This window comes from Emys orbicularis, chromosome 3 (assembly GCF_028017835.1).
Source record: "Emys orbicularis isolate rEmyOrb1 chromosome 3, rEmyOrb1.hap1, whole genome shotgun sequence".
NCBI classification, from domain to species: Eukaryota; Metazoa; Chordata; order Testudines; family Emydidae; genus Emys; species Emys orbicularis.
The window spans coordinates 127865524-127891871 of record NC_088685.1 but is presented as its reverse complement, the minus strand read 5'-3'; the positions used below and the strand labels follow the sequence as shown (position 1 = coordinate 127891871).

At 41.0% G+C, this 26348-nt stretch overlaps 1 protein-coding gene across 1 annotated transcript in view; it reads left to right on the top strand.

Annotated features, from left to right (window-relative positions):
- The first annotated feature begins 18055 nt into the window (after window positions 1-18055).
- Window positions 18056-26348, top strand: part of PDE10A (phosphodiesterase 10A) — a 309295-nt gene continuing 301002 nt past the window's right edge. The window contains exon 1 of the mRNA XM_065401635.1: window positions 18056-18860. Within this exon, the coding sequence (XP_065257707.1) occupies window positions 18056-18860 (805 nt within the window). The remainder of the gene's footprint in view (window positions 18861-26348) is intronic.

Genomic DNA, 26348 nt, shown 5'->3' with positions numbered 1-26348 from the left:
TCTGCCTAAGCAGGACTGCTTACTTTCTCTTCAGAGATGAATAACGGAGTAATTCTCCATAGCTATAAGGTATCACACAGTACTTCCTATGGAAGCCTATTTTATTCTTACGGTAAAAGCATTACAGAGAAACATATTAAAAACAATAAAAGAGCCTACATGCTTGCGAATAAACTTACCAGAGATCACTCCAGCCCTAACCTGGGCTCTGGCAGGAGCAGTTCTTCAGCACCCCATCCAAGGGTTTCCTTGTGGTTTCAAGTTCACAGTTTCAGTTAGGGTGACCAGATTTCCCGATTTTATAGGGACAGTCCTGATATTTGGGGCTTTTTTTTAATATGGGCTCCTATTACCCCCCACCTCCTGTCCCAATTTTTCACACTTGCTATCTGGTCATCCTAGCTTCAGTTCAGAACAAGCATCCAGTCTTACGGGGCCTCAGTAGGCCCAATCCTTCCAAACCTTCCTGAAGGATTGGGGCCCTCTGTGGACCAGAGGTCCAGAGCATTTGCTGGATCAGGAAGAAGACCACGAGCCTATTTAAAACCAGGCTATTTATGCCTAAGTTCTTTCTTTGTCTGGTGGTCCCTGGAGAATCCTATTTAAACTAGTATATGTGAACTTCTCTAGGGGGTGGCTTCCAAGGGCTGATAACCGGAGGAATTATATTACCATCCCCCTCCTCCTTGAGGAGTAACAGCTCCACAATAACACACACCAAATGGCATTTTTAATACAATGGACCCCAAAGGTATTAAACCTAATTAATAAGGTTTAACTTAATTCCAAATGTTTGTCCAGGATATTTCAGTTTGTCATATATGGACGCTCCTTTAGCCAATATGGCTAAAAGAGGAGTGGGTGGGTGGGTTCTTTTTGGTTTTTGATAAATCCATTCACTTTTGGGTAGACATTGAGGGGAAAACGTATCCATTTCCTAAAATGTGGCATATTGTCCCTGAGTGAGAACTGGCATATATGGATAAAGATGCATGACTATTACTTCTAACTCTTTATGGGCCACAACCATGCATGTGCCCTCTGCAGTCACAACTTGAGTGCAGGGCCTTGTTTGTACATGGGCTTCAATAAGGTCAGCAATTGCCTTTTAGATTAGAATTGGGAGTTTTTTAGTGATTTCCAGAACTGGAGAAGTGATTGGGGGGGGGGGGGGGGGATTGCTATTCAGAAGATATTTGCTAATGGAAGATGCACCTTTTAGAGGTCTAAAAATGTGAGGCTGCAATCATGAAGAGCATCCTGCATGTCTTCTTATCTTCTTTCTGACAATATTATACTGTGCTGTGGAAATATTATTACTCACGTTATATGAACACTAGTCTTTTTAGACAATCACTTCTATTCTGAGGTACCATTGTGTCACACACAAACATAAAACCAACTGTTCTTGCAGGTACCATTTGCAGTACAATCTGTTCCAAGGGCTGTATCCTAAAGTTCTTACTCAATTTTTACGCTGGCAAAACTCCTGTTGACTTTGTTCCACTGCTCTGATTAAGTGATGGGTCTCCCTATCCCCCAGTAATGTTTAATAAGCATGCAGGAGTGGGGTTTGTCAGGAACATACGGACTGCCATGCCAGGTGACAATGTCTAATGCAGTGTGTGCCTTGTCTCTGAAAGAGGCCAGGACCAGATGCTTCAGAAGAAGGTGCAAGAAGATTTTTCACATTTCAGTTAATGGTTGGCTTATAACATGAAGCATGAAGGTTTGTATCTCTGCTAATTTTTATCCTAATATAAATGTGAATGTTTTTATTATCCCTATAAATGTTTAATCATTTTTTTAATCTTCCTATGCTTTGGGGATCAATGAAATCTAGTGACAATGAGTTTTACAGGTTAAATATGCATTGTGTATTTCAAACATTTCTTAGTAGTTGTATGCAGTGGTGTTGTAGCCGTGTCAGTCCCGGGATAGTAGAGAGCTGAAGAACGAGAGTTGATATTAGTGACCAGAAGAGGAGCTCTGTGTAAGTTTAAAAGCTTGTCTCTTACCAAACTGAAGTTGGTCCAAAAAAAGATATTACCCCACTCACCTTGTCTCTCTGTTCTCAGTGGGGCATGTGTCATCTTTCAAGAGAAGAACGCACAACACTTAATTAACTATACAAATGTTTAGCTCAGTCTGAGTCTGCTCAGATTTCTGAAAACATCCAGCTCACATTGGGTATGCCCACAGGTATCAGCATAGTCATCCCCATACTGAGATAGAACCAGTTTTATTTGCACAGTGATTCCTATACTCATAACTTTATATCCATGGTATCCCTACAGACCTTGAGTGCACAGAGGTATAGTGTTCAAGGGGTTAAACTTTGGGAACTCTCTTCTGGAATCACATGCAACCCGCAGAAGGCCAGTGTCTTGTGTATGGAACATGCAAAACTCTAAAAACAGCACTACCCCATGTGCATATTTGAATAAAGTCCAAATTGATCTTAAATACTTATTCAGCCCAGTGAACAGTAGTGGGATGTATGAGCTGAGGTGGAAGCAAAGAAAAAGAGAGGCTTCCTTTCTTCCAAACAAGGTGGCCTATTCCTAAATGCAGAACATAGAATGCCTTTGAAAACCTTGATTGTGCAAGTCAAAATTGCCCCTGGGGTGACTGGCTTTGACCAGTTACCTCATAGGACACTGACCATGGCAATGTTATAGGAATGAACGGTTTTTAAACAATTTCTTCAGTGTATTAAGCACAAATGGGCTTTCTTATCATGTGTGTTTTGTCCCATCTGTATTTCTTTTTAAAAGATGCTTTATTGTAGTCAGTTCTAGGAAAATCCCATTAATCTAAGAATTACTCAGTGCATGAGAAATGTCCCCGATATCTATGTAGCCTGAGAGGACTCAGGCTACTAACTAGGGCAGTTTTGTTTGGGTGTTTTGTGTGACAAGTGCAATCTTAGCTCTGCATTTCCTAGTTTTCTAAAGATTTGTGTTTGTTTTTTAACTCAAACTTCCTTGGAAGTTACATGCTGAGTGTGGCACGATCTCTAGCGTGAAGCAAGTTTTTTGTCTGGTGGCTTCATCCAGCTGGAGCAATGCCACTTAAACTGGGCATTACTGTTAGCTTCATATAGTTCTTACGTGTAACCCACATATGCATAACAGGGGTTCTCAAACCCTTTTTTCATAGTGTGGACCACAGCTTATCGAGAAATTGTTTTATAGACGCTTCCTCGTCCATTCTTGATCACATAATATCCATGGGGCAACTACTATAAGTGCTTATCTGGAAAAGTAATATTAGCAAAGCAATGCATTTTATGTATCTTTTTAATGCTCTTTAGCTGGTGGAACCAATTTGGGGAAACCAGCTCTTTGCGATCAGCCAGCTTTCCACAGACCATAGTTTGAGACCTGCTGCTGATCTATAGCGAAGGCGACAAATGATGCTTGAATTCATTAGGGTGAATGAGAAAGGAATGCAGGACAGTGAATGACTGGAAGAAAATGGCTGAAGTATGTGGCTTGATTCTCCTTTCTTTTCCACATATGTAAATAAGTGATGCCATTGAAGTCAGTAGTTACACTGGCATAAATGAGAGGAGAATCAGGCCTAATGTTTCAGTTGTAGTGGAGAGAGAGGTTTTGTGTCTATTACACAGTGATTAAACTGCTCCTGAATCATTTATCCTTATCTAAAGACTTCCTGCATTTTATGGCCTCATTCAGGGTCAGCCTGGGTGATCTGGACTGTGTGCATCTCCTATGGTAGTCTTCCTTCCGGCTGCATTTGTGAATCGTATTTACTCACTTCTAATTCCTCCTCATTCAGGAAGATTGTGCTACCCAATCAGACAATAATGCTGGCTGAGGGATGAGCTCATCACCCTATTTCTGATTGCTTGGCTATAGACAAAAATAACAGGAGTACTTGTGGCACCTTAGAGACTAACAAATTTATTAGAGCATAAGCTTTCGTTAGTCTCTAAGGTGCCACAAGTACTCCTGTTATTTTTGCGGATACAGACTAACACGGCTGCTACTCTGAAACCTGGCTATAGACAGAGGCCTTCACTTTTTGTATTAATAAAAACAAAAAACAAAAAACAAAACAAAAAAAACCTTGGCTAAACCATTAACTAATTTATTTTGTTTTTTAAAGAGAGAGGAGGATGGAGTGTTCAAAGACCACCTATCCTAAACCGGGGGTTCGCCCAAAGCTCTAATAGGTGGCTTATGGTTCATTCCCCCACCTTCCTTTCTCTTCCCTATTTGAAGTTGCCCTCAGATAATAAAGCTCAATTTTTTTTCTCTGTTGTATGTTTTAATGTTTGCAAACTTTGAGACCATTTGCTGGGTTTTTCTCATTCAGACACATTCACTGACTAGTTGTGGGGCTAGGTTTCAGCAGAAACACACAATCCATATACCGGGGGGGAGGGAGGGTGGTTCTTTGGAGAAATATTTTGTATAGGTTTCACAGAAGCTTATTCTCATCAAGGAGTAACAGTGCAAATTAATATTGCTACTAATCACAATGTAACAGGGTAGCTGGCCCCTTAAGTTAAATTGGACCCAGCTCTCCTGTTTCAGTCCAGGTGCCCCCTAGTTTGGTGTACTGAAGAGGGCAGGGCTGCCCCTGGGAGCTATAAGTGAGAGCCTCAAAAGCAAGGGAGGGTTCGGAAGCCAGATTCCAGAGCGGGAGATTTCAGAAGAAGAGCAGGGGTTGAGAGCTTCAGGGAGCAGATGCGCCTGAAGGAGCATGGATTGAGAGTTCCTGAGAGAGCAGTGGAGACAGAGCAGGCAGGTGAAAACAGAAGGAAAGAAGACAGTTCAGGGCCACCTAAATTTTTGCCAGGCCCAAGAGTGCTGGAGGAAGCTGAAGGCTGAGAGCAGCAGAGGAAGATGAAGAGAGCCGAAGATGAAGTATGCACTGTGATGGAGAGATGAGCCTGCTGATTTCTCCAGGCAAAAGCAGAAACCATACCTGGGAGAGAAACAGGGAGGAGAAGCACCCCAGCAAGAGGGGCAAGGGGCCTCTTTCAGGGCCACTGTGAGGCCATGAGGGGGCACCTCAGAGGTGGCTGCACTGTGGCACAGAACAATAGCCATTTCGACATGTCTTTTGAAATAGGTGTCTTGGAGCAAGTTGCAGTGTTACAGAATTCACCATCCACTTTGTCTTGGTCCTTATCTAAACTTATTCTGCATACTAACAAGGCCTTGCCTATGCTAAGATTTCAACCAGTGGAGTAACTGCACTGGGGCAAACCCCTGAAGTGAATACAATGCAAATTATGTCCCTTCTGTGTGACTCATGTCCACAATGGCATTTTCTACCAGCGCAGCTACACCAGTGGCTGAAAGTGTATACAAGGTCAAAGAAACCCATCAGAAGTGTATGAAATTGCACTAAAAGCAATGCAGTGTTTCAAGACTCTGCCCTTACCACATGGTTTAAATATTTTGTTAGAAGAATTAGCCTTGTACATTTAAATATATTTGTGAGAAAAGTATAACCTAACATAGTAATCTTATGAAATCAATTAGTTATTGTTAATAAACATTACTAATTCTTGGGTGGCAATCTGGCAGTAAATTATTTTTCCTCTTCACATTTTGTGTGTGACATGCCAGCAAACCTAAAGAACAAGCTGTCATTTAAGCAAAGGTATCTGCTGAAGCTTGACTAACTGCTTTAACTCCCACAATGAACGTACAAATAAAACAAGAGCTCCTTCTGAGATTATAGTGCAGTTACTGTTGCTAGGAGTTTTAAAATTTCATGTAAAATTAAATTAAGAAACTAACACACAAGATGTAATTTAACATTCTGTAGAGGGGTCTTGGGAAGATGTGCTGGTAGTCCACAGTGGAGGAAGCTGAGTTGAGTCCCAGCATTAAGAGTGGTTTTGAAAAATCACACTTCTGTTGGATCAGATGTTTGGTAAAAAGGCTACCGGGTATGATGTATAACTAGTAGGGCTGACAAGTGAAAGAATAATAGAATACCATTTATTTAAATATTTTTGGATGTTTTCTACATTTTCAAAGATATTGATTTCAATTACAACACAGAATACAAAGTGTACATTGCTCACTTTTATATTCATTTTTATTACAAATATTTGCACTGTAAAAAAACCCAAAAGATGTAGTATTTTTCAATTCACCTGATACAAATACTGTAGTGCAATCTCTTTATCGTGAAAGTTGAATTTACAACTGTAGAATTATTTCAGATTTTGGAAGGCACTTCAGATTCTTAAACCTTGGGTCAAGATACTGTAGCCATCTTTAGAAATCTCACATTGGTACTTTCTTTGCGTTTTGTCAAATCTGCAGTGAAAGTGTTCTTAAAATGAACATGTGCTGGGTCATCATCCGAGACTGCTATAACATGAAATATATGGCAGAATGCAGGTAAAACAGAGCAGGGGACATCCAATTCTCCCCCAAGAAGTTCAGTCACAAATTTTATTAATGCATTATTTTTTTAACGAGCATCATCACCTTTGGAATGGTGGTGGAAGCATGAAGGGGCATGTGGATATTTAGCATATCTGGCACGTAAATACCTTGCAATACCGGCTACAGAAGTGCCATGCAAATGCCTGTTCTCACTTTCTGGTGACATTGTAAATAAAAAGAGGGCAGCATTATCTCCTGTAAAGGTAAACAAACTTGTTTGTCTTAGCGATTGGCTGACCAAGAAGTAGGACTGACTGGACTTGTAGGCTCTGAAGTTTTACATTGTTTTGTTTTTGAGTGCAGATATGTAACAAAAAAATCTACATTTATAAGTTGCACTTTCACAATAAAGAGATTGTACTACAGTATTTGTATGAGGTAAATTGAAAAATACTATTTTTTGTTTATCATTTTTACAGTGCAAATATTTATAATAAAAATAATATATACTTTGATTTCAATTACAACACAGAATACAATATATATGAAAATGTAGAAAAACATCCAAAATATTTAATACATTTCTGTTGGTATTCTATTGTTTAACAGTGTGATTAAAACTGTGATTAACTGCAATTAATTTTTTGAGTTAATCATGTGAGTTTACTGTGATTAATTGACAGTCCTAATAAGTAGCAAGAAAGTCTGTATGGAAAGGTCAAACAAAGGTCCACACTTTAACTTTAAATTCCCTTTCTTAAAAGTGGTTCTTAATGGGATTACTCACGGTTTCCCTAAAAACTGAAAGGGTGTTGGGCCCCATGTGCTTCAGTTTTCTACCCCATGTACACTGTGCCATGAAAGTCTCTACAGTTTGCTCCTGTGGGAGGCCATAATCAAACACTGTAGCTGAATTTTAAAAAGTTCTGGATAGTTCTATGATGAATAATGCAATTTGCAGTTAACATAAGGATAACACACACTCATGCTTTTGGCTGTAAGCTGATCACCACAGGAATCAGGAAGGAATTACTAATTCTTCTCCATTGAAGGAAAGAGAGGAAGGGTATTAAGGTGGCTTTGTAAGTAAAATGCTGAGCTGGGAACCAGGGTGCCAATTTTTCCCCCTGTCTCTGCCACAGACTTCCTGCATGACCTTGGGAAAGTCATTTGAACCTCTGTGTTTTTCTTTCCGTGTAATTAATATGTACTTTGCTGGGGTGTTAAAAGGTCAAATTCATGAATGTTTGTGAAGCACTGAGGTACTACAATCATGAGTGTCTTAGAAATACCTATAAATAAATAAAATAAGTGGGTGGAGGGATAGCTCAGTGGTTTGAGCATTGGCCTGCTAAACCCAGGGTTGTGAGTTCAATCCTTGAGGGGGGCCACTTAGGGATCTGGGGCAAAATCAGTACTTGGTTCTGCTAGTGAAGGCAGGGGACTGGACTCAATGACCTTTAAGGTCCCTTCCAGTTCTAGGAGATGGGATATCTCCATTAATTTATGGGGGGAGGGATAGCTCAGTGGTTTGAGTATTGGCCTGCTAAACTCAGGGTTGTGAGTTCAATCCTTGAGGGGGCCATATAGGGAACTGGGGTAAAAAAATCTGTCTGGGGATTGGTCCTGCTTTGAGCAGGGGGTTGGACTAGATGATCTCCTGAGGTCCCTTCCAACCCTGATATTCTATGATTCAATAACCTGAAACTGCATTATGGCCTTTGTCTGCCATTAAAAACTGCAAGAGATGGGACTGCAGATTTAATGTATCAGTGGTCTTACCTGGTACAACAAATGGTCTGTTCCTAAAGCTTTTACTCACCTCAACTTTCCATCTACCTAATCTGCTTCATTTTCAAATATGTGCTTATTTTTGTCCCATTTAAACGTTTTCATGGCTCCCCCCTTTTTAAAGTCTTGTCTGAGAGACTGATTAAAGCGGTAATCTGTCACTCTTTCTCTGGAGTTCTAGAGAGTCTAAACAGCAACAGATGTAACCCCCTCTGACGGTAGAGAATCAACTCTTTGTCATTTTTGTAGGTGAGAGATGGTCTTTGAACTCTGCATCCATATTGCGTTAGGCCATGATGCTAAGGACAGGAGACCGACAGGTTGCAAAAGCTACTGGCAGAAGGTATCTGGCTTTTCTAATAAACACCCCTAGATTTTCTTTAGTGAAGTCACATCTGGTTAAGCCACAAATTAGGTTAGAATAACTTGTGAAACACTCCCACACACAGCTTTAGGTTCACTATGAGGTTTTGTGGTCTCACAAATGAATCCTTTTTCCACAAATAAAAACCCAAAGTTGCTTCTGCCCTAATCTGTTTAGTCTGAGTGTCAATCTGTCTTTACAAAAAAGGGTAATGATAGACTATGACACTTGTGTGTGCACTAGCCAGATCAGATATAGGGATCATCTGATGTGACCGGGGTATTGGAACTGCTGCGTTGCTATAGTTTTACTGCTCCCTGGAAATCAGAAATTCAAGGGGTTGTCAAGTACCTTATGTCAGTTTGACATATTTGTGATGCATTTGCCTTCAAACTTTCATTAAAAAAAGCATTCTAGCCCTCAGAGTTACAAAGATAAACTTCTAAATGTAAACTGATGCAGCACATCTTCCTCAGTGTGTAAATGTAAATAGGCAGCCTGAAACAAAGGCTCTCCAAGGTGTGCACGCCCCTATTCCCTATTTGTCTAAATGGGATGTTGACTCGAAAGCCTAATGTTTGCATTTCACATTCAACAATCACTGTTTCATTGCTGATCATTTTCCCAAATGGGGTGGGAATGAAACCCAAAATGGGGGAAATTGTGAGTTGCTGCAAGGGAGGAAAATACAGTGGGAAGAATGAAAGAGACAGGTGAGAGAGAAGGAAGGGAAACAAAGAAGAAATAGTGATGCCGAAGATGAGCTTATTTTCCCCCCAGTGGTGCTGAATGCGGCAAGAAGGCATTGAACAAATACATAATTATAATATCTTACTTTAGTTACTACATAAAGGCCATATTCCACCCTAGATCTTTGTGCAAATCTCCCACCAACATCAGTGAGAAACTGGCTGTACATTTAGGGTAGTATGAAGTAACCCTACATTTATATGGATGGGTAACGTTGCAAGGTCTAGCAAAGAATTTCCTAACCACAAGTGCAATTTTCCAGAACTGTGCAGAAGAGGTAATAGGGAAAGTCTGGATGTTCATGGTGGGTGGTGAGTTTAGGAAAGGGGGAATGGAAGGTTGGTATGCCCATTGGGGCAGAGTTGAGGTTGTGGTGGGTTGTCTGTGGGATATAATGGTTGTGTAGTAGTCAGATGTGTGTCACTGGATGGAGGAGTAAAAGATAGGTCATGTTAGATGCCTTACCTTTTCATTGCCTTGCTTTTTTGGTTTTCTTAGGTATGTTCTGTATAGAGGGATGCTAACTCTCACACAACCTAGTGTTGGTGTGCTGATTAATTACTGAATTGAAATAACATGTCAATATTACTTGTCACTTAGCAGATACATAATTGTAATCATTAGATTTTTATAAATTGTTTGCATATTACAGTTGGGAAAATAGGATTACAAAAATACTGGTAGCCTGGTTTTATTTTTATTTGCATAACAAAAATGGCTGTTTTAGTAGCATCAGTTTCCTGATTCTGCTGTCTACATTGCCTGCTGCTGCTGTTTGTAGTTATTGTTTATAATTTGTATTGCAAGAGCACCTATGAGGTCTCGTCATGGGTCCTATTGTGCTCTGTGTTCTACAAACAAACAAAAAAGATGGCCCTGCCTCAAAGAGCTCACATTGTTTGTGGAACTCTTGTTATACAAATAACAAGGTATGTTCTAAATGTTACTGTTAAAGCTGGTGGCTGTCCTAGTGAACAGAGCACAAGACTAGGACTGAGGAGATCTGCATTCTATTCATAGTTTGCCACTGGCCCACTGGGGGAATTTGTGTAAGTCATGTCACCTCTGTGCCTCAGTTTCCCCATCTGTAAAATGGGGGGAGGGGGAAAATAGTACTGACCTCCCTTGTAAAGCCCTTTGCTGCCAGAAAACTCTGTGTGAGTTAGATATTATTAATATTATTTATTAATGTTCCATATGTTAGACAGAAGGTGTCAGTCCTTCACTGGTGATTTTTATGTCCTTTATTCTTACCATTAAAATAATAAAAAAAAACCAACTCTCTCTCTCCCCTTCCCCCCCCCCCCCCCAAAAAAACCCTGAAACAAACAAAAACCACCTAAAAACCATGCAATTTCTGACCTGTGTATTTCATGGTGACAGACAAGGTGGGAGAAGCCACAAAATTTAGATTTTCTTTGGCTTCTTAGGTTTACATGATCTTTTTAGAGAGAACAAATCCAAGCACATTACTAAAAAGAAAATCAGACTCAGAATTCAATTTGTGCATTGGTACCAGCCTTTTCCTGTTTTTAACCATAAAATTTATGGTATTTTGTTTTGGTGGGGGTTTTTTTTTTTAGACAGAGTCTGCAATATTAAATCAAAACTTTTTTGTCAAAATGTTTTTTGATGGAAGATTGGGTTTTTTGACTAAATGATTTTTTTTTTTTGCACAAGTTGTCTGCTTTCCATAGGGAATTATGAATTTTTGTTTTTAAAAAAAAACAACACTTTTTGTTTTTTCAGTCCCTCCGCCCCCAAATTAAAATTTTCTGTAACGGGGGAGGGGACATGTTTTCCAACCAACTATAACAAATATCTATGAAAATGAATATATCATTAACATTAAAGAATAACTGCTACTGAACAGACTCCTGTGAAAGTTTTAAACATTGTGTATCTATTGGTAGCTTTGGCTACATATTCTGTCAGCTGCCATATTGCAGAGTGAGATGAGCAGAGCTGGGGGAACTACTCATAATAAGCAATATATTCATTTACTTTAGCCCCTTTTTTTCTATTTGCCAGTGATCTGTGATTTTGAAGAATGTGTTCATTATTTTGAATGATTCAATGAATAGTTTATGTGAACATATTGCAGCCCTATGGGATGCTCACAAATTATTTGCTGCAAGTATTGCTTTGGGTATTTGTACTTCCTTATTTGCACCTCCTGAGTGATTCTGGTCACATAAATCAAACCGTATTGTTTCTGCTCTTGGATTAGATGACTCCCAAACTCATAAAGAGCCTTCAAAATGGCCAGCAGCATGAATAGTTGTGTAAATACATATTTGTGTGAGTATTCGGAACACTTCCTCTTTTAGTTAATGACCTTGGGAACAAGAATCATCAGCTCAATTGAGTATGGAAATAAAATAAAATGACTGGTGTATACCCTTGTAGTGAATTCATGCTTTTTATTTATAAAACTTTGAGTAATCCCTCATGAGAGTGTGCTACAGAATGCAATAGGGATTAAACCAAAAGTATTCTACGTAGATTATTCAAAAATAATATAGACTTTAATAAAGAATAATGTCCTTTATATAGTGTTTTTTTATCACTCTATGGAATTTGGTAGCTGAGAGATAATTATTACATTCTGTAAGATAATTTAGTAGAAAAACTATAAAAAGGGTGTCGTTTTTATTGAATTACAAAGGACTTTTACATAAGGGATTTCTTTAAAGGTGGTATTTACTCAGTGCTAGGACAGAGTCTTATCTGTCTTTATCCTTCTGCCTCTTCCTCCTCCTTGCACCCCCTCACCCCCCTTCACCTTTCTGGTTACAGCTCCATTTTTCTGGCAGGTTACATTTCACAGCTGTGGCCCCTCTCTAACCCCTGCGGAAACCATATCTCTCATCTGCGGAATCTTGAATCCCGGATGACTTCACCCTTAGAGTTTGCTAAATTTGCCTTCCCCTTTCTCTGCCTATTTTCCTTATTCTTTCAAGGGAGTAGACCAGGTTTGCATAGAGTGGGCAGAAGAACAGAGAATGGGGGCCAGACATCAGACAGCCTACTTTGCTGTCTTTCCTGAAAGGTCACGGATTCAGGTGGAATTAGGCAAGTTTGGGGAGTTTGTTGGTTAACTCTACGTTTAAAAACAAACAAACAAACAAACAAAAAAAACCCAAACTGTTGTATTGTTGTAAAGTAGCTGCTGGATAGGCACATGAACTGCTTTTCATAACATGTCTAATGATGTAAGTGCACTGAATACAGAACTCTTGATGACTTCAATGGGAGTTCTGTATGGGGAGCTCTTACAGGATCAGAATCAACATTTGTAACTGCAAACACAAATGCCATCTAGTATACATTTTGACCATATTGTATTGGCATCATTTGCTCTCAGAGGGACCCACACATCTGAATCAGGTGGGTAGAGAGGATCATTTTAACTTCATTTGTGCACAAGAAAAGTTTGTTTGATTTCTTAGATTAAGGCCTGATTCTGCATTCTTTTCACACCCAAAAGTGGTGTTGAAGTCAATGGGAGTTTCTATGAGATACAAAGCATGTAGGATTGTGCACTATTGTTGTAATAGCCCCATCATTCCACAGTGACACTGGAAGTTGTGTTATACTGGGTTTTGAATAGAGCTGGTCAAATAACGAAAAAATGGATTCACAAACAGATTTGTGAATAAACAAATATGATTTTCTGTTGATTTATTCCTGATTATTCAGAATATTCAGATAATCACCAGGCATTCATGAAAATGTTCTCAACTCAAAAAAAGTTCCCAAATGTATATCTTATAAAATTTAATTTTCATTATTCTCTATTTGTTCTTCTAATAATGCTGCAGTCATTTAGTCAGGAAGCAGAAACAATATTATGGGACCAATCATCCATGAATAACAAATAATTAATGAATAATACATAAATGAAGTGAACAGTTTGCAAACAACTCTTGGCCTGAAAACTATTTGTCTGGAGTATTTGGTGATTTCTTACAAATACAGAATAAATTCTCAATGGAGTATGAATGATTTGTGAAGTGTGTGTGTGTGTGTGTGTGTGTATAACATAATATAAAAAGCCAAACTATGGCAATGTTTTGGTTTGATTAATACTGTTCAATCAGCTATAGTTTTGGATAAGCAACAATACAGGGACTTAACATAGATTTTCAGAGTCTAGTAGGGTTTCTGAAAACATGCACTGAAAATGTAGAGATTCAGTAACTAATTTAATTTAATCTCATACTGACTGCAATACCTAAACACAAGCAAGGTGAATTTTGGATGGAGTGGTATCTTTAATTTTTGGTGATGATTTTCCTTGTTGACAGTTTTACTCTAATTTGACAGTCTTTTTCTATGTAAGATATTTTATTATTAAATATTTTGTAACAGTAACTACAGATATTTGCTTAGCAGTTGACAGCTCATTAATGTATTTGGTTGTATTAGGCGGTTTACAGACAGAGATAAAGACAAGGTCCTTGCCCTGAAGAGCTTACAAATTTATGTCAGCAAAATATATCCATTTAAAAATAGGTTGCAACAATAAAACACCATTCACTAATCTCTTCTTTCTGTAAACTAAATCTTTTGTAAAGGAATTGTATTATTTTATAAATCTCTAGGCATCCTGATTGCATTCACAAGAAATAACATATTCACATTCAAGCAAACAAAAGTATTTACTTTCTGACCAACTTCAATAGAAATGTGAAATTACAGTTGTTAAGCTGTTTTGACAAAAAGAAAAACAGTATGAAATGGAAAGTATGAGTCATGAAAGCAAATCCACTGGTTTTGTTTTTCTGTATTTCAATTCAGCATTTTTAGGCAAAAATAGGTTATATATGTATGATAGCAACTTTACCAAAACCTTCCCACTTCTGTTTCTGTTGGTTTTTAAAATTAGTTCTCTAACCTGTTTTGACATCTTGAATTTTTGCAAACTGTGTGGATTGTTTTCCACAGTTACAAAGCATTCAAATAACTGACAAAAGCATTTCACTAGGAAGGCTGTATGATCTTGAGAGAAATATCATCTCATTTGATAATTTTCAGGGTTAATGGTGATGATACATTAGGGCTTTGATCTTCAAACTGAAATAGTAGTCATCCTAGCCTTTTTAAAACTGTACCTGAAGTAATATGTAAAAATAATTGTATTATTACAATGAAGGACAAAATCTTACTTTAGTGTTAGTATTTGTGAGTGGAAAAATAAGTAGCTACTTTGGGGAGAAGGGTAAATATTTTGAGTTAAAATAGAAAGATTATACCTAGTTCTCTTTCTCAGTTGCAATTGTCAACATTGTCAGGATTCCTAATATAAACCCCTGTGTTCAGGGGGTTTATAAATAAATTAGCCATAACAATTAACTCAGGAATGAAACCTGGCAATTAAATGTTTTGGTCCATCTAGAGGTAGAGGTGGACCTAAAGGAAAATAGAATATTACTAGTTGCAGTAGTTTTTGTGTCTGACAAAAATATATTTTAAAATGAATATTTGCAAATTAGTTATTGTATTATGTAGACCAAGACCTTTTTAATATGTGCAGTCACATATATAAAGTATGCATGTAACACATAACTTGTCAATATATACGTATGATAGATATGCAATAATTATGTATGTATAATACTATATACATGTAATACAGATAAGTGCTAATACTCATACAAATACTTTTGCATTCATGCTTTTTTATGGATTAGTATTATAAATCCATAATATGCAAATATGAGCTAGTGTTATGGTACCAATTCAAAAAGAGCATGCAGAATACAGAAAAATGTTCTGTAATTCTGATCCATTATGCACATACTAATGCTGATCTGATTTTGTAGTATACTCTGTTAAATATAAGAATAATGCGCAAAACTCAACAGGTCTCTGAAAGAGCCTCTATAGGTCTATATACATATAATGGAACAGATTCTCCTTATTTTACATTATAATAGAAAAATCAAAACAAAGGAAATTTGTCCACAGAAATACCATACCGATTCCAATGTCTGAGCACAAAAGGGTAAGTAAAGAATAATTCCTTTGCTTTTGTGAGTTCAAATTAGACCTTGACCTTTATATTAACTCAGTTTATGGTGGCTTATTATATGCAGGAAGGTAGGAATGTAAATTCAAATAATCTTTAATTAAAGAGTTTGGTTTGTTCTCCCATTAGTAGCTCTAAAAGCATTTAACAAAGCATTGCTATAATGAGGATTTTTTAAAAAAAGAGACCTTTCTTACCAGTTTTGAAAAAGAAGATATAACTGTAGGTAGCTTGCTCTATATACTAAAACTGGATAATAGGGAGGGGGAGTAAATAATAACTGAAGATGAGACTGAATCTAGTAAAGGAGGGAAGTTTATATTAAATGCTTATGTTAGACTCATGAAGATCTCATTTAAGTTTGGGATAGTATAGCAAAAATGTGTGTGCTCCCCAAGGAAAAATATATTTTATGTTCTGAATTTGATACAATTGTAATAGGACTTTTTTCTATTTTGGAGGAAGAGCTAAGGGTTTGGAAAACAGCTCTTTGGATGCTACTACTATTAATACTAAATTTCTTAGCTAATACCTTTTAACCAAATATAGGATCGGACCGTTTTTCAGGAGGCTGCTGCAAACCGCCCCCCAAACAACCGCAAATGCCCCCAGCACCGGGGCCTCATCTGTCAGAATAAGAAAGGAACAGTAGACCAGCTTGTTTGTGGATTTTACACCGCTGGATGTCTGGGAAAAATCTTTTCCCAGACTAGCGAGGACTAGTTTTTTCTCCCTGAAAGAACTGCCATCCCAATGTAAATGCAGCTCTCTTTAATAAGCAAGTCGGTGGCTGTATTTTCTTTCACTGGGACTTTCTAATGGTGGTATAATTCCTGATGAGATTGATTTCCGTTAGCTAATGAATTGTCACTACGATTTAGAAACAAAAATATCATCCCTGTGGAAGAGGATGTTCAAATAATGGGGGAACATTTCCCGAATGGCCAGCTTAACCAAAGGCAGGCAGGCAGTTGATTTCTACTGAAGAAAATATCAAACAACTGGACTTTGTAGTTTGTTTTTAACCATGCACCTTAGAGAGAGAGAAAATTTCGCGGGGGCGGGGTATTATTAGGGTATTAAAATGTGGGACGGACGTTATTACTACATGGAGCCGTTCCCCTTACATCCTGTTGTAACTCTGCGCGTGGTATTGTTTTGTTTGGTTGTTTATACTTGTCCATATCTTATTGTAACTGCAATGACCCCCCCTCTCTCTTTTGAGGGTGAAGGGCAGGAAGGGCATATTTAAAACTCCCATATCGTTTCCTTTTCTACGTGGTGCTGAAAGGATTTGAAGTGAGAACGAAATCCGGATTGTGTAGCTTTATTGTGGAGCTCCTCAACCCGCCCCGTGTCAAACCTCTCCGGAGGATGTGCTTGGGTCATTGCTTCCCACCACAGCCCCCCATTATTAGGTATTGTTTTGTCTGACACTCTTAGCAACTGAGGTTTATTTTCCAAACACCCCGCTTTGCTACCTGTCATTTCTTTGCGGGTTCTAAACTGTGCGGTGTTGACAGGTCCATTCACTGCTAAATGAGAGAAAGCCATAGTGGAAAGCCACTATAGGGTTTACCCTGGGGTTTCCGATTAGTAATGCATCAGCTCAAGCAGAGGTTGGGTTTCTTTGTTTGTGGTGGCTGTGTTGTTTTGTTTGTTTTAAGAAGGCTACGCAATCTTTTAATTCATTTATATGTGTATATGCCCTAAATTCAACCACAAACTTTAATGTGCCACTCTTCCATGCACATCTCCCCCCCCAGAGTCTGGTGTCAGTTACATTCCGTGTAAATCTGGAGTAACTCTAGCGAATTTAATGCATTTACTTCAGATTTGCACCACCCCATCTGGGAGATCAGGATTTAGCTCTTCGTGGGGCGGGGAAGAGGGAGTTTTATGAGGGGATTCAAATGGGTGAACTATTTTTCGGGCTGCATGAGTGTAATAGAAACTTGGAGATTTAGACAAAATAGTAAATGGGGGGACGGAGGGGTTGTTATGCGCATCATTAAGTCCCTATCTCTCTCCATATATAAATCGAGAGAAGGGGGCGGTGGTGTTTAGCTGAGACTGGACTATGCTCCCAGGAGTCCTCTACCCCATGCTCATCCCCACTGCTGCATCGCGTCTGCTCACACCAGCCTCTTTGATCTCTGAGGCTGGAACCAGCTCGGTCATGGGACCGCCTCGGAAGGTTTTTCCCCTCTCGCTCTTGGTAAGAAAGAAAACCCCAAAGCCCGAGCGTTCCCCGTAGGCAGAGCGTTTGCTGTGGCTCCTGTGCGGGCGGCTGGCAGTGAGAGGCGCGGAGGCAGCCGGGGAAGCAATAGCTCCGCCAGTGGGCGGTTTCTGGCGGCGGGGGTTGGGGCTGGGGTTGAGGGAGCGCGGCAGTGATGTTCTCCGCCTCTCTTGCAGACACACACACGGAAATATTTGTATGGCGGGGAAGACGCTCCAGCTGTTTTGAATCGCGAGGCGAGCGCGTGCCGGCGAGGGGACACTAAGGGGGGATCCGGAGCGGAGCCACTTCGCGACCAGCAGCAGCAGCGCCGTGGCCCCTCCGACCTAAAGAGGCGGGCGCGAATGTGACGCTAGTGACAGGGGGCGAAGCTGGTTCCCGGGGGATCTGCTGGGGGGCAGGGAGAGCGCCTCGCCCGCTGCGCCTCTCCCCTCCGCTCGCGTGTCTCCAGCAAACGTCCTGCCTCCCAGTGCCGCCGAGGGGCGGGCGGGGAGATGTCCAACCCCGAGAAGCTGCTCTCAGCCCGCCCCCAGGCCCCCCTGGCTGCAGCCGGGGGAAAGCCCGGCTCCGGCACGGTCCACTCCTATGGCCAGAGCAGCGGAGGCAGCGCCGGGGCTCCTCCTCCGGGAAGCGGCTCGGCTGCCTGCAGCTCCTCCTCTGCCCTGCTCCCAAGCAGCTGCCGCCGCCGCGCCGCGGGGACCGCCGCCGCCGCCACCGCCTCCTCCTCCTCCAGCATCGTCCCCAGAGCCGCCGCTCCTCTCTGGGCTCCTCCAGCCCCCTCCTTCCCCGCCCCTGCTCCCTCTTCCCTTCGCTCCTTGCCGCCGCCTCCTCCTCTCCTCCCCCCCTCAGCTGCCTCTGCGCTCGCAAGTCTCCAAGGAAGGAGGGGAGGAGGAGAGGCGGCAGGAGGAGGAGATGTTGGAGGAGGAGAAGCAGCAGCTCCCTTGATCGTCCATCCCAGCAGCAGGAGCAGCAGCAGGAGCAGGCTGTTCTTCTCTTCCTCCATCCAGGGCTTGCTGCTCCCCTCTCCAGCCGCCGGACCCCGGCAGCACCAGCCGCGGCTCCTCCTGGCCCCAGCTGCCTCTCGCCTGTGGTCCTACAATTTCCTGGGTGCTGCAGCAGCAGCCGCCCGCGGCGACGGGATCCGAGGAGACGGCCCCGGCAGGAGCAGGACCCCTAGGCAGCGGCATAGAGGCTCCTTCCTCTCCTTCTCATCTCCCCTGCTGCTAAGGCCAGACATGGAAGATGGATCCTCTTCTACAAGCTGCTTTAGGAGGTTTACAGACTGTTTCCTGGGCACAAGTAGGTGGCCGAGCACTTAGGGCAGGGGCTGGCTGCTTGCCTGCGGGGGGAGGATGGAGGGAGAGCTGGGTGCACGGACAGGGGGGCGGTTTGGGGCGAGCTACACGAAGGGGGAGGCCTTTTATTCTCCGCGTGGGGAGGATAGGGTGGCTGTGGATGCACAGAGCGGGGTGCGTAAAGATGCATGGAGGAGGGGGTGCATGGCGGAAGGGGGTGGATTGAGTTTTATTTTGGGGGAGGCTATGATGTGTTCGGAATTTCTCTCTCGATCGTTATTTTAGAATCAGTTGTAGTGCGCGGGGCGTAGGGTGTGTGTGTGTGGGGGGGAGGAATCAGTGTTTGACTTGGTGCATGCTTGTTTGGCCATTCATGCTATGGGTACCATGGGGGAGGATCGGAGACTTTCACCTTTTCCGGGCTTAGGACTTGCCTAAAGTCGTAAAATTAGCAAGCTCCTGCTCTCTCAAGGTGGGGGGCGGGAAAGCAGCAGCAGAGAATATGGAACGGGACGAGGAAGGGTGGGATGTTTTGAAGAAGACGAACAAAACCCCTACGCGCCGGTCAGATCTGACACAAGGAGATGGGTGTGTGTTTGGTCGCTCTTCAGCATCCAATGCCCTCTCCTCCTGGCTGTAGCTTTCAGTGCCGCCGGGATAACAACAGCCACGGCAGAAACACGTGCTCTGTGCAGCTGCGGGATACCGCTGGGGTGAGGAGATGCTCGAGTGGCAGGGGGCTGCAATCAATGGGTCTGGACAGTCACAAGGGACTTTCTTACATCTAATAGCTTCCACCCCAAAAGAGCGATCAGCCCCCCTTCCGCCCCACAAGCAGGTGTCGGTGGGTCAAGTTACAAAAGTGCCAAGAGGTGGCAGTGAGACCAATACATCCAACGTCCTCCTCCTTGCACTGCTCAGTCGGGGCAGGCTCGCTCCTTATTTTACATTCTATTATAATGTAAAATAAGGAGAATCTGTTCAATTATATGTATATAGACCGCTCCATTCATAACCCAGCGCCGGGCTCTCCCTCCGCGCCCGTGTGCCAGCCTCCCCGCAAGCGACCCCGGGGCCGTGCTGCGCTTCGCATTTGCGTCTCCCCGCCACCCTTCACGGATGGGATTGGCGGTGGGAGTCGCGTCCTGGAAGCTCTGGACACGGGGCAGTTGCCAGGCTCTGGCTGTGAAAGGAGGCTGGGGGAGAGGTTTGCACACAGAAGGAAGGAAGGACAAACGGGCTGTTTTCTGGGACCTCTCGTTGTTCTACTCAATGGGCCGCATGAACTAGCCAATCTCTGACCTCGCGCCTGGATCGGGCCTTTCTGTGCCTAGGCGCTGGACCTGGGGGTGCTGCAGCATCCCCTGACTTGAAGTGCTTTCCATCATATACAGGGTTTACAGTTTGGTTCAATCGCTCTCAGCACCCCCACTATACAAATTGTTCCAGCGCCCCTGGTTCTGTCTTAGGAGAAATTCATTTCACCCAAGTGCAAATATTTGTGAAACTGTATTGAACTTTCTCCACTGAACTTGAGTTGCATTCCCCCCCCCCCCCCCCTGGTATTTTAACTGTACTAGTGTGAAAACGCTTTGGGGCCGATTTTGACATCCAGTTACTGCATTTAAAAAAAAATCACAGGTAGTTTTTGGAGTTGGTTATTGCCATAGGAATCTGTTAACTGGAAGGATGTTGAATCATAGTTATTTTTAATGTCACAGGTTCAGTTTGATTAGGTCACTTTTTGGTGCATTTAAAAGTTATTTGCTTCCAAAATGTCTATATTTATGTATGTCAAAGTAAAAATTTCAGGGATGCCAGCTAAAATCACACCACGTTGCTTGATAACTAACTCATCACTGATTTTAGTGTAATTAGCATAGTGAATATTTGTTGCTTTGTGATCTGATCCGGGTGGGAAAGGACTCCCTTACACTTGGTTCGGCATTTCTTTCCATGTTGATCAATATGTCACCCTGCCATACAATCAAATTTATATATAGCTGTTTATGCATGTTCACATGCACAGTGTTATCACACTACAAAGATGTATAGCTAATTCTAGAAGTGCTTGTAGAAGTAGAAATTAAAAAAGAAAAGAAAAGCCAAACCCATGGGATTTCTTGCTGTCTTTATTCCTGTTCCCACTTTGTGAGAGATGGTAGAAGGCTACTCATACTTACAGTACAAGTCAGATATTTTAAAATAAATAGTCTGAGAACAAGAGACTAAACCAGAGAATTTCTGCCAGTCGGGCAGTTCTCTGGCACACATCATCAGGAAAAGGATTTGCAGGATTATTATGTAAAATATTTTGAAAACATTAGTCCAGTTCACAGAGAAGCTCTTAATAAATTATTATTTATTTATTTATTTAAGGAAGAAAGTCAAACAAAATACTAGAGTCTAGACAGCTTTAGCGGGGCTATTGTAAAAGGTAGAACTATATCTTTTGGAAAATGCACTTGTCAGTCCACATTTGGAATACTGCATGCAGTACTGGTTACAGTACTATAAGAAGGATATTACTGTTATGAAGAAGGTGAGGTAGTGTAGGGTAATGAAGATAATGAGTCTGAGGGATTATACTATGCATATCTCAAAGTTTATTATTTTCTATCCCAAACACTGTGTGGGTGTAAATAAAATCTTTGAAAAACTGCACAATATAATGACTAAAGGCAGTTTATATAAGGAAAGGTTATGGGAATTGGGATGGGTTTCTCAGAAAAGAGACATTTTGGTGACCTAATTGAAGTTCTCAGCATTGTGATGCAGATGAAGTTGCTAGGGATTTATTCCCTCACTGCTCTCCCACATGTACACGCTAACCAGGCTAATAGTGGCATTCAAAATATTAGCTAAAAGCTGATTATTTTTTATTTCAGGTTCTGCAGTATCACTTCATGCCACATCTGGCTGGTTCTTGCTCTGCTGTGATGACCAAACATGCCACATACTGGTTTTGTCACAACTAGAGCATTGCACTGGCCCGCAGTGGGTCAGGTAAATGTCTTTTATCATTATATTGTGTTTTTCAAAGTTTTAAAAACTATATCTTTAAGATAATTTGGGATATAAAATAATAAACTTTGGGAAACATATAATATAATAAATCCATAAGACTTGATTTTGGGTCCATCCTCCAGTGGAATTCCACAGTAGCTGTGATATTGAAAGTTGTTTTTTGTGGAATGGTCTGAATTTCCAAGAGGCCACTTCTGCAAACACACGCATAACTTTCCATGTGTGTGTCCCACGGGACTACTCGCATGCAGAAAATTACTTGTATGCATAAGTATTTGCAGACTGGAGACCTGTGCTGGTAGAAACACTATTGTGACACTGATATTTTGGGCCTCATGTTTGCAACCTCATGTCTCAATAATGCTTTGTTGTGATGCCACAAGTTTGTTGTGCATTTAAATGTGGCAAACTTAAAGCATCACTATGAAGTAATCATCCAAAAAGGGTGGATGTAGTGGGATGTGGAAGGGTGGGAAAGATGAGATTTTAGCTAAAATAGTATCTTGAATGCCTTTGATAGCCTGGCTAATGGGAAACTCAACCTGGGATCAAGCTGTTTTATCTCTGGCTTATGTATCATCACTTGTCATCAAGATTCTGTAGGACAAATGTTTGTCTTCAGCAGTGATTCAGATGTGTAACTATGAGCAGAAGTAGGTTTTGCAATTGAATCTTCCTTTAAAACTTAGTTGATGATGCAGTAACCAGCATAAGCTTTGGCTCTCATTCTCATAAATGTGCTGGTTCTGCATTGTTTAAGGAGTAGAAATTTCACTGAAGTAATATAAACAATTATTTATGTGATTTGGGGTATCACTGAAAGGCCGTAGCAGGATTGTTCTGTTGTTCTAGGCATTGTGCAAACATGTAGGAACACCAGGGGCCTTGCTGTGAAGAGCTTTCACTTGTTTCTTTTGAAAAAGATTGTATATATCAGGGAGTAGGAGGGAATGGGAGCAGTGAAGAGCAGGGTAATGATAAAAAGCTCATGAAGTTACATAGGTTAGCTATTGAACAACTTCATGGCTCTAAATCTTGTGATTTATTTTATAAATATGCTGTTCCTCAGCGTCATTGGTTGACTGATTTCTTGTAGGCATCGCGGCAGAATTAGGTCTTAAATTGGGAAGGTAGTGATCTCACAGATCAGTTAGGGAGCACATTCCTTGTGGGAGGGGCAGTGTGAAAGAAAGCACAAGAATCTTTGTGGGAGAAGCAAACAAACGGACACTGGGATCACACCATTTGAGTGAGATGCCACTTTTACCTGGCCACTTTTCAGAGTAGGACAGTCTTTCTGTGTGTTTTATTGGATTAAAGCTTTATGACTGTAATGAAGTGTCCCGACACGCACACTGACCTTCCTCCTGCCTTTGGTAGTGCTATCAGGTATTTGAGCCACTGTCATTTAATGTGGTCTGGTGGAAATTAGAGTGTTAAGATGGGTATATATGTATGTGTTTATATAACTTTCACACCCAAGCCACTGAGTCACTTATCTCTGATAAAACTCAGTAAATATTTGTTCTTACCAACTTTTTAATCTGTTGTACAGACCAAAACTTCCCCTTATTCAGCTTTAAAATTGTTCTCATTAATTATTCTAATACCAATAGAGTGTATGTAGCAGCTTCCAGTAAATTTTTGAAATTGTTTTAATTTACTTTTAGCTTTATAAAACACACCCATCAGACATTCTCTGAATGTATGTTCATAATTTAAAAACAGAGCACAACTTAGTGTCAGGCTTGAATATATCCAAAATTATACAGGGTTTCAGTTTAATAGTAGTTTGGTCAATGAGATTTAAATGAATAACACTGTTTAAAGAATAGTCTCTGTTCCTTTTCTATTTATTTAAAAAAAAATACAAAATGGCATGTTTTCCTTAGCACAGAATTTACACCTTTGGTACTTTTAAGATCTTAATGTTTTTTATCACAACATTCTTCAGCTCACAGGAAATGTTAAACGACAATAAAACAAAACCAAAAAACAACCCATTATCACCTGTAGGTGAATGCTTTCCATAAAACTATCCCTTTATATTCGACCTCTCAGTCCTTATCCTCAAAGGAGAGCTGCACAATACCTTCAAATGACAAACCTGGGAGCTTAAATTCATAACTTTGATACTAAAACTCATGGATTGAATAGAGACACTGGCTTTATGGCTTTTTACAACAATTTATAACCCACTTACCCCACCCCCAGCATTTCCCCCACCCCTTTCCCCCATATGACTGGAGAGGTGTTGGCACTTTACCTCAAACAGTCCCTGAAATATGTGTTAGCTACTTATGCTAAACAATCTGTTCCACCTTGTATTTAGCTGTGATACTCTGAGTACCTTTCCCAGAGCTGAAGAAGAGCTCTGTGTAAGCTCAAAAACTTGTCTCTCTCACCCACAGAAGTTGGTCCAGTAAAAAATATTACCTCACCCGCCTTGTCTCTCTGATATCCTGGGACCAACGCAGCTACAACACTGCATACAATGTTTTTTTTTATTGTTGTTTAAACTTAACTGCCTTTATTTTCTTTGACTCAATATATTTTGGGCTTTTCTACTCCCTCTGCTGGCTGTTTGAATTGTAAATAACTATATCAAACTCCGGTATTAAATCTGTGCTGATATTACCAATGCTTTCAGAAACATTGGTATTCAGAATTGCAGAAATCCGTATTCATTTCAATCTTCATTAGAAATTCAGAAAAACTTACAGTTGGTAAATGGAAAAAAAATGGTGGAAAAGGAAAATATGTTCAAATTTCTAAGAAGGGTCTTCTCAGTTTTGTTTTACTTTGCATTGATTTTAACTTTAGAAAAGTTGATGTCCTTTAACTGCAGTGAGCATCTCCTTATCAGTAAATAAACATCACACTACACTGGAAAGTCTCAGATGGATGCATTATACACCAAACAATTTTCTGTCATATCAGGGCATTTAAAAACTGCGGAAAGGGCCATGAACTCTTTTTTGTTTTGTAAGGTCACCACAATCAGTGCTCAATCTTAAATTTAGTTGTGTAGGCACATGTTCAAATGTATCTTGTACAAATGCAATAGCTAGTTGTACAGGAAACTTGATTTGTGCACCAGTGTACAATAATTATCTTATACTTATATAGCACCTTCCATCCTTGAGCATTTTACAAACTAAGCCAGGGATTGCTTCATGTACCACTGAAATGCAGCAACTTCTTGAGGGGAATAAGGCAATTTTAAGAGTGTATAGCAACATTTCAGAGTGGGAAGTAAAGGCCACTGTATTTAGTTGAAACTGCAAGGGGAATTTTTGGACCATGCCTCCAGGATCTTTAGTGACCACCAATGGTTAAGGCCACTGTTTTATACCTCATCTGTGCTGGTGTTCTGGTTTAATTCTGACACAGACTGAATCACAAACATCCCTTCCTGCAGCACCTGGGTGTTTCTTCTTCCGTTCAGATGCTTACACAGCCTGACTTTGCTTAACTTGTGAGATCTGACTGGCACTCCACACAGATTTGTGTGGTTGCATGTGGCACTTAAGCAGAATCAAGCCTCAGCTCTGCTGACCTATTCCATCCAATGCCAGGTTTTTACTATCTAATTCAGACAAAGCGAGGAAACAAAGTTTTGATTCTGGAAGATTTCTTTTTAATGTAGCTATTCATTGTCACAGTAGTCATTTAAATGTAACGAAATGGCATAATTCCGTGGTTTATTTTGTTTGTTTCTTCATTACTTTTTTGTCCCAAGGTGTAAAACAGCAGGAGTTATTTAGGGTGGTCCCTTGATCTGTAGTGATCTGTTACTCAAAGAATAACATTCAGAATGAATTAGTATTGCTTACTCTCGCAGGTGATTTTGGCACATGCTGCGAGCAGTCACACCATGATGCGAAAAACTCTAGTCTTCATGTGATTTTCAGGCCTGCCCAGAGAAAACTCCCACTGATTGTCTGCCTTCCCCACTCCCTGCCTCCTGGGGATGGGCAAGCAATCACAACTGCTTCAGGCAGTGCTCTCTCTGTCCCCTTAAGGGCTGGCAGAATTGTTCTGGGGGCAAAGAGCAGCTGATATCACTTTCATAAGGAGGAATCAGAGCCTAACAGCTCAGGATGGCTCTGCTCCCTCCTCCCTCTTCCCTTGTAAAAAGTTTGTCAGCTCATCTATGCTCCTTTCCTCCTCTTTCTCCATCAGCCTCATGCCGGGAAGGGGCAGAAGAGGACTGTTGTTGGAACTGTCCCAGGACTGGGAGAGGAGTGGGAAAAATCCCTGGACCCTCTCCATCTTTCACTCCCCTTCTCTCTCCATCCTGGTAGGGGTTGGAGAACAGTGGTTCTCAAACTTTTTTTAATTTGCAGACCGCTAAACAAAACTTCAAATAGAGGTGCCAACCCCTTTGGAAATCTTAGTCTGTGGACCCCCAGGGGTTCATGGACCACAGGTTGAGAACCACTGGTATACACCATCCGCAGCG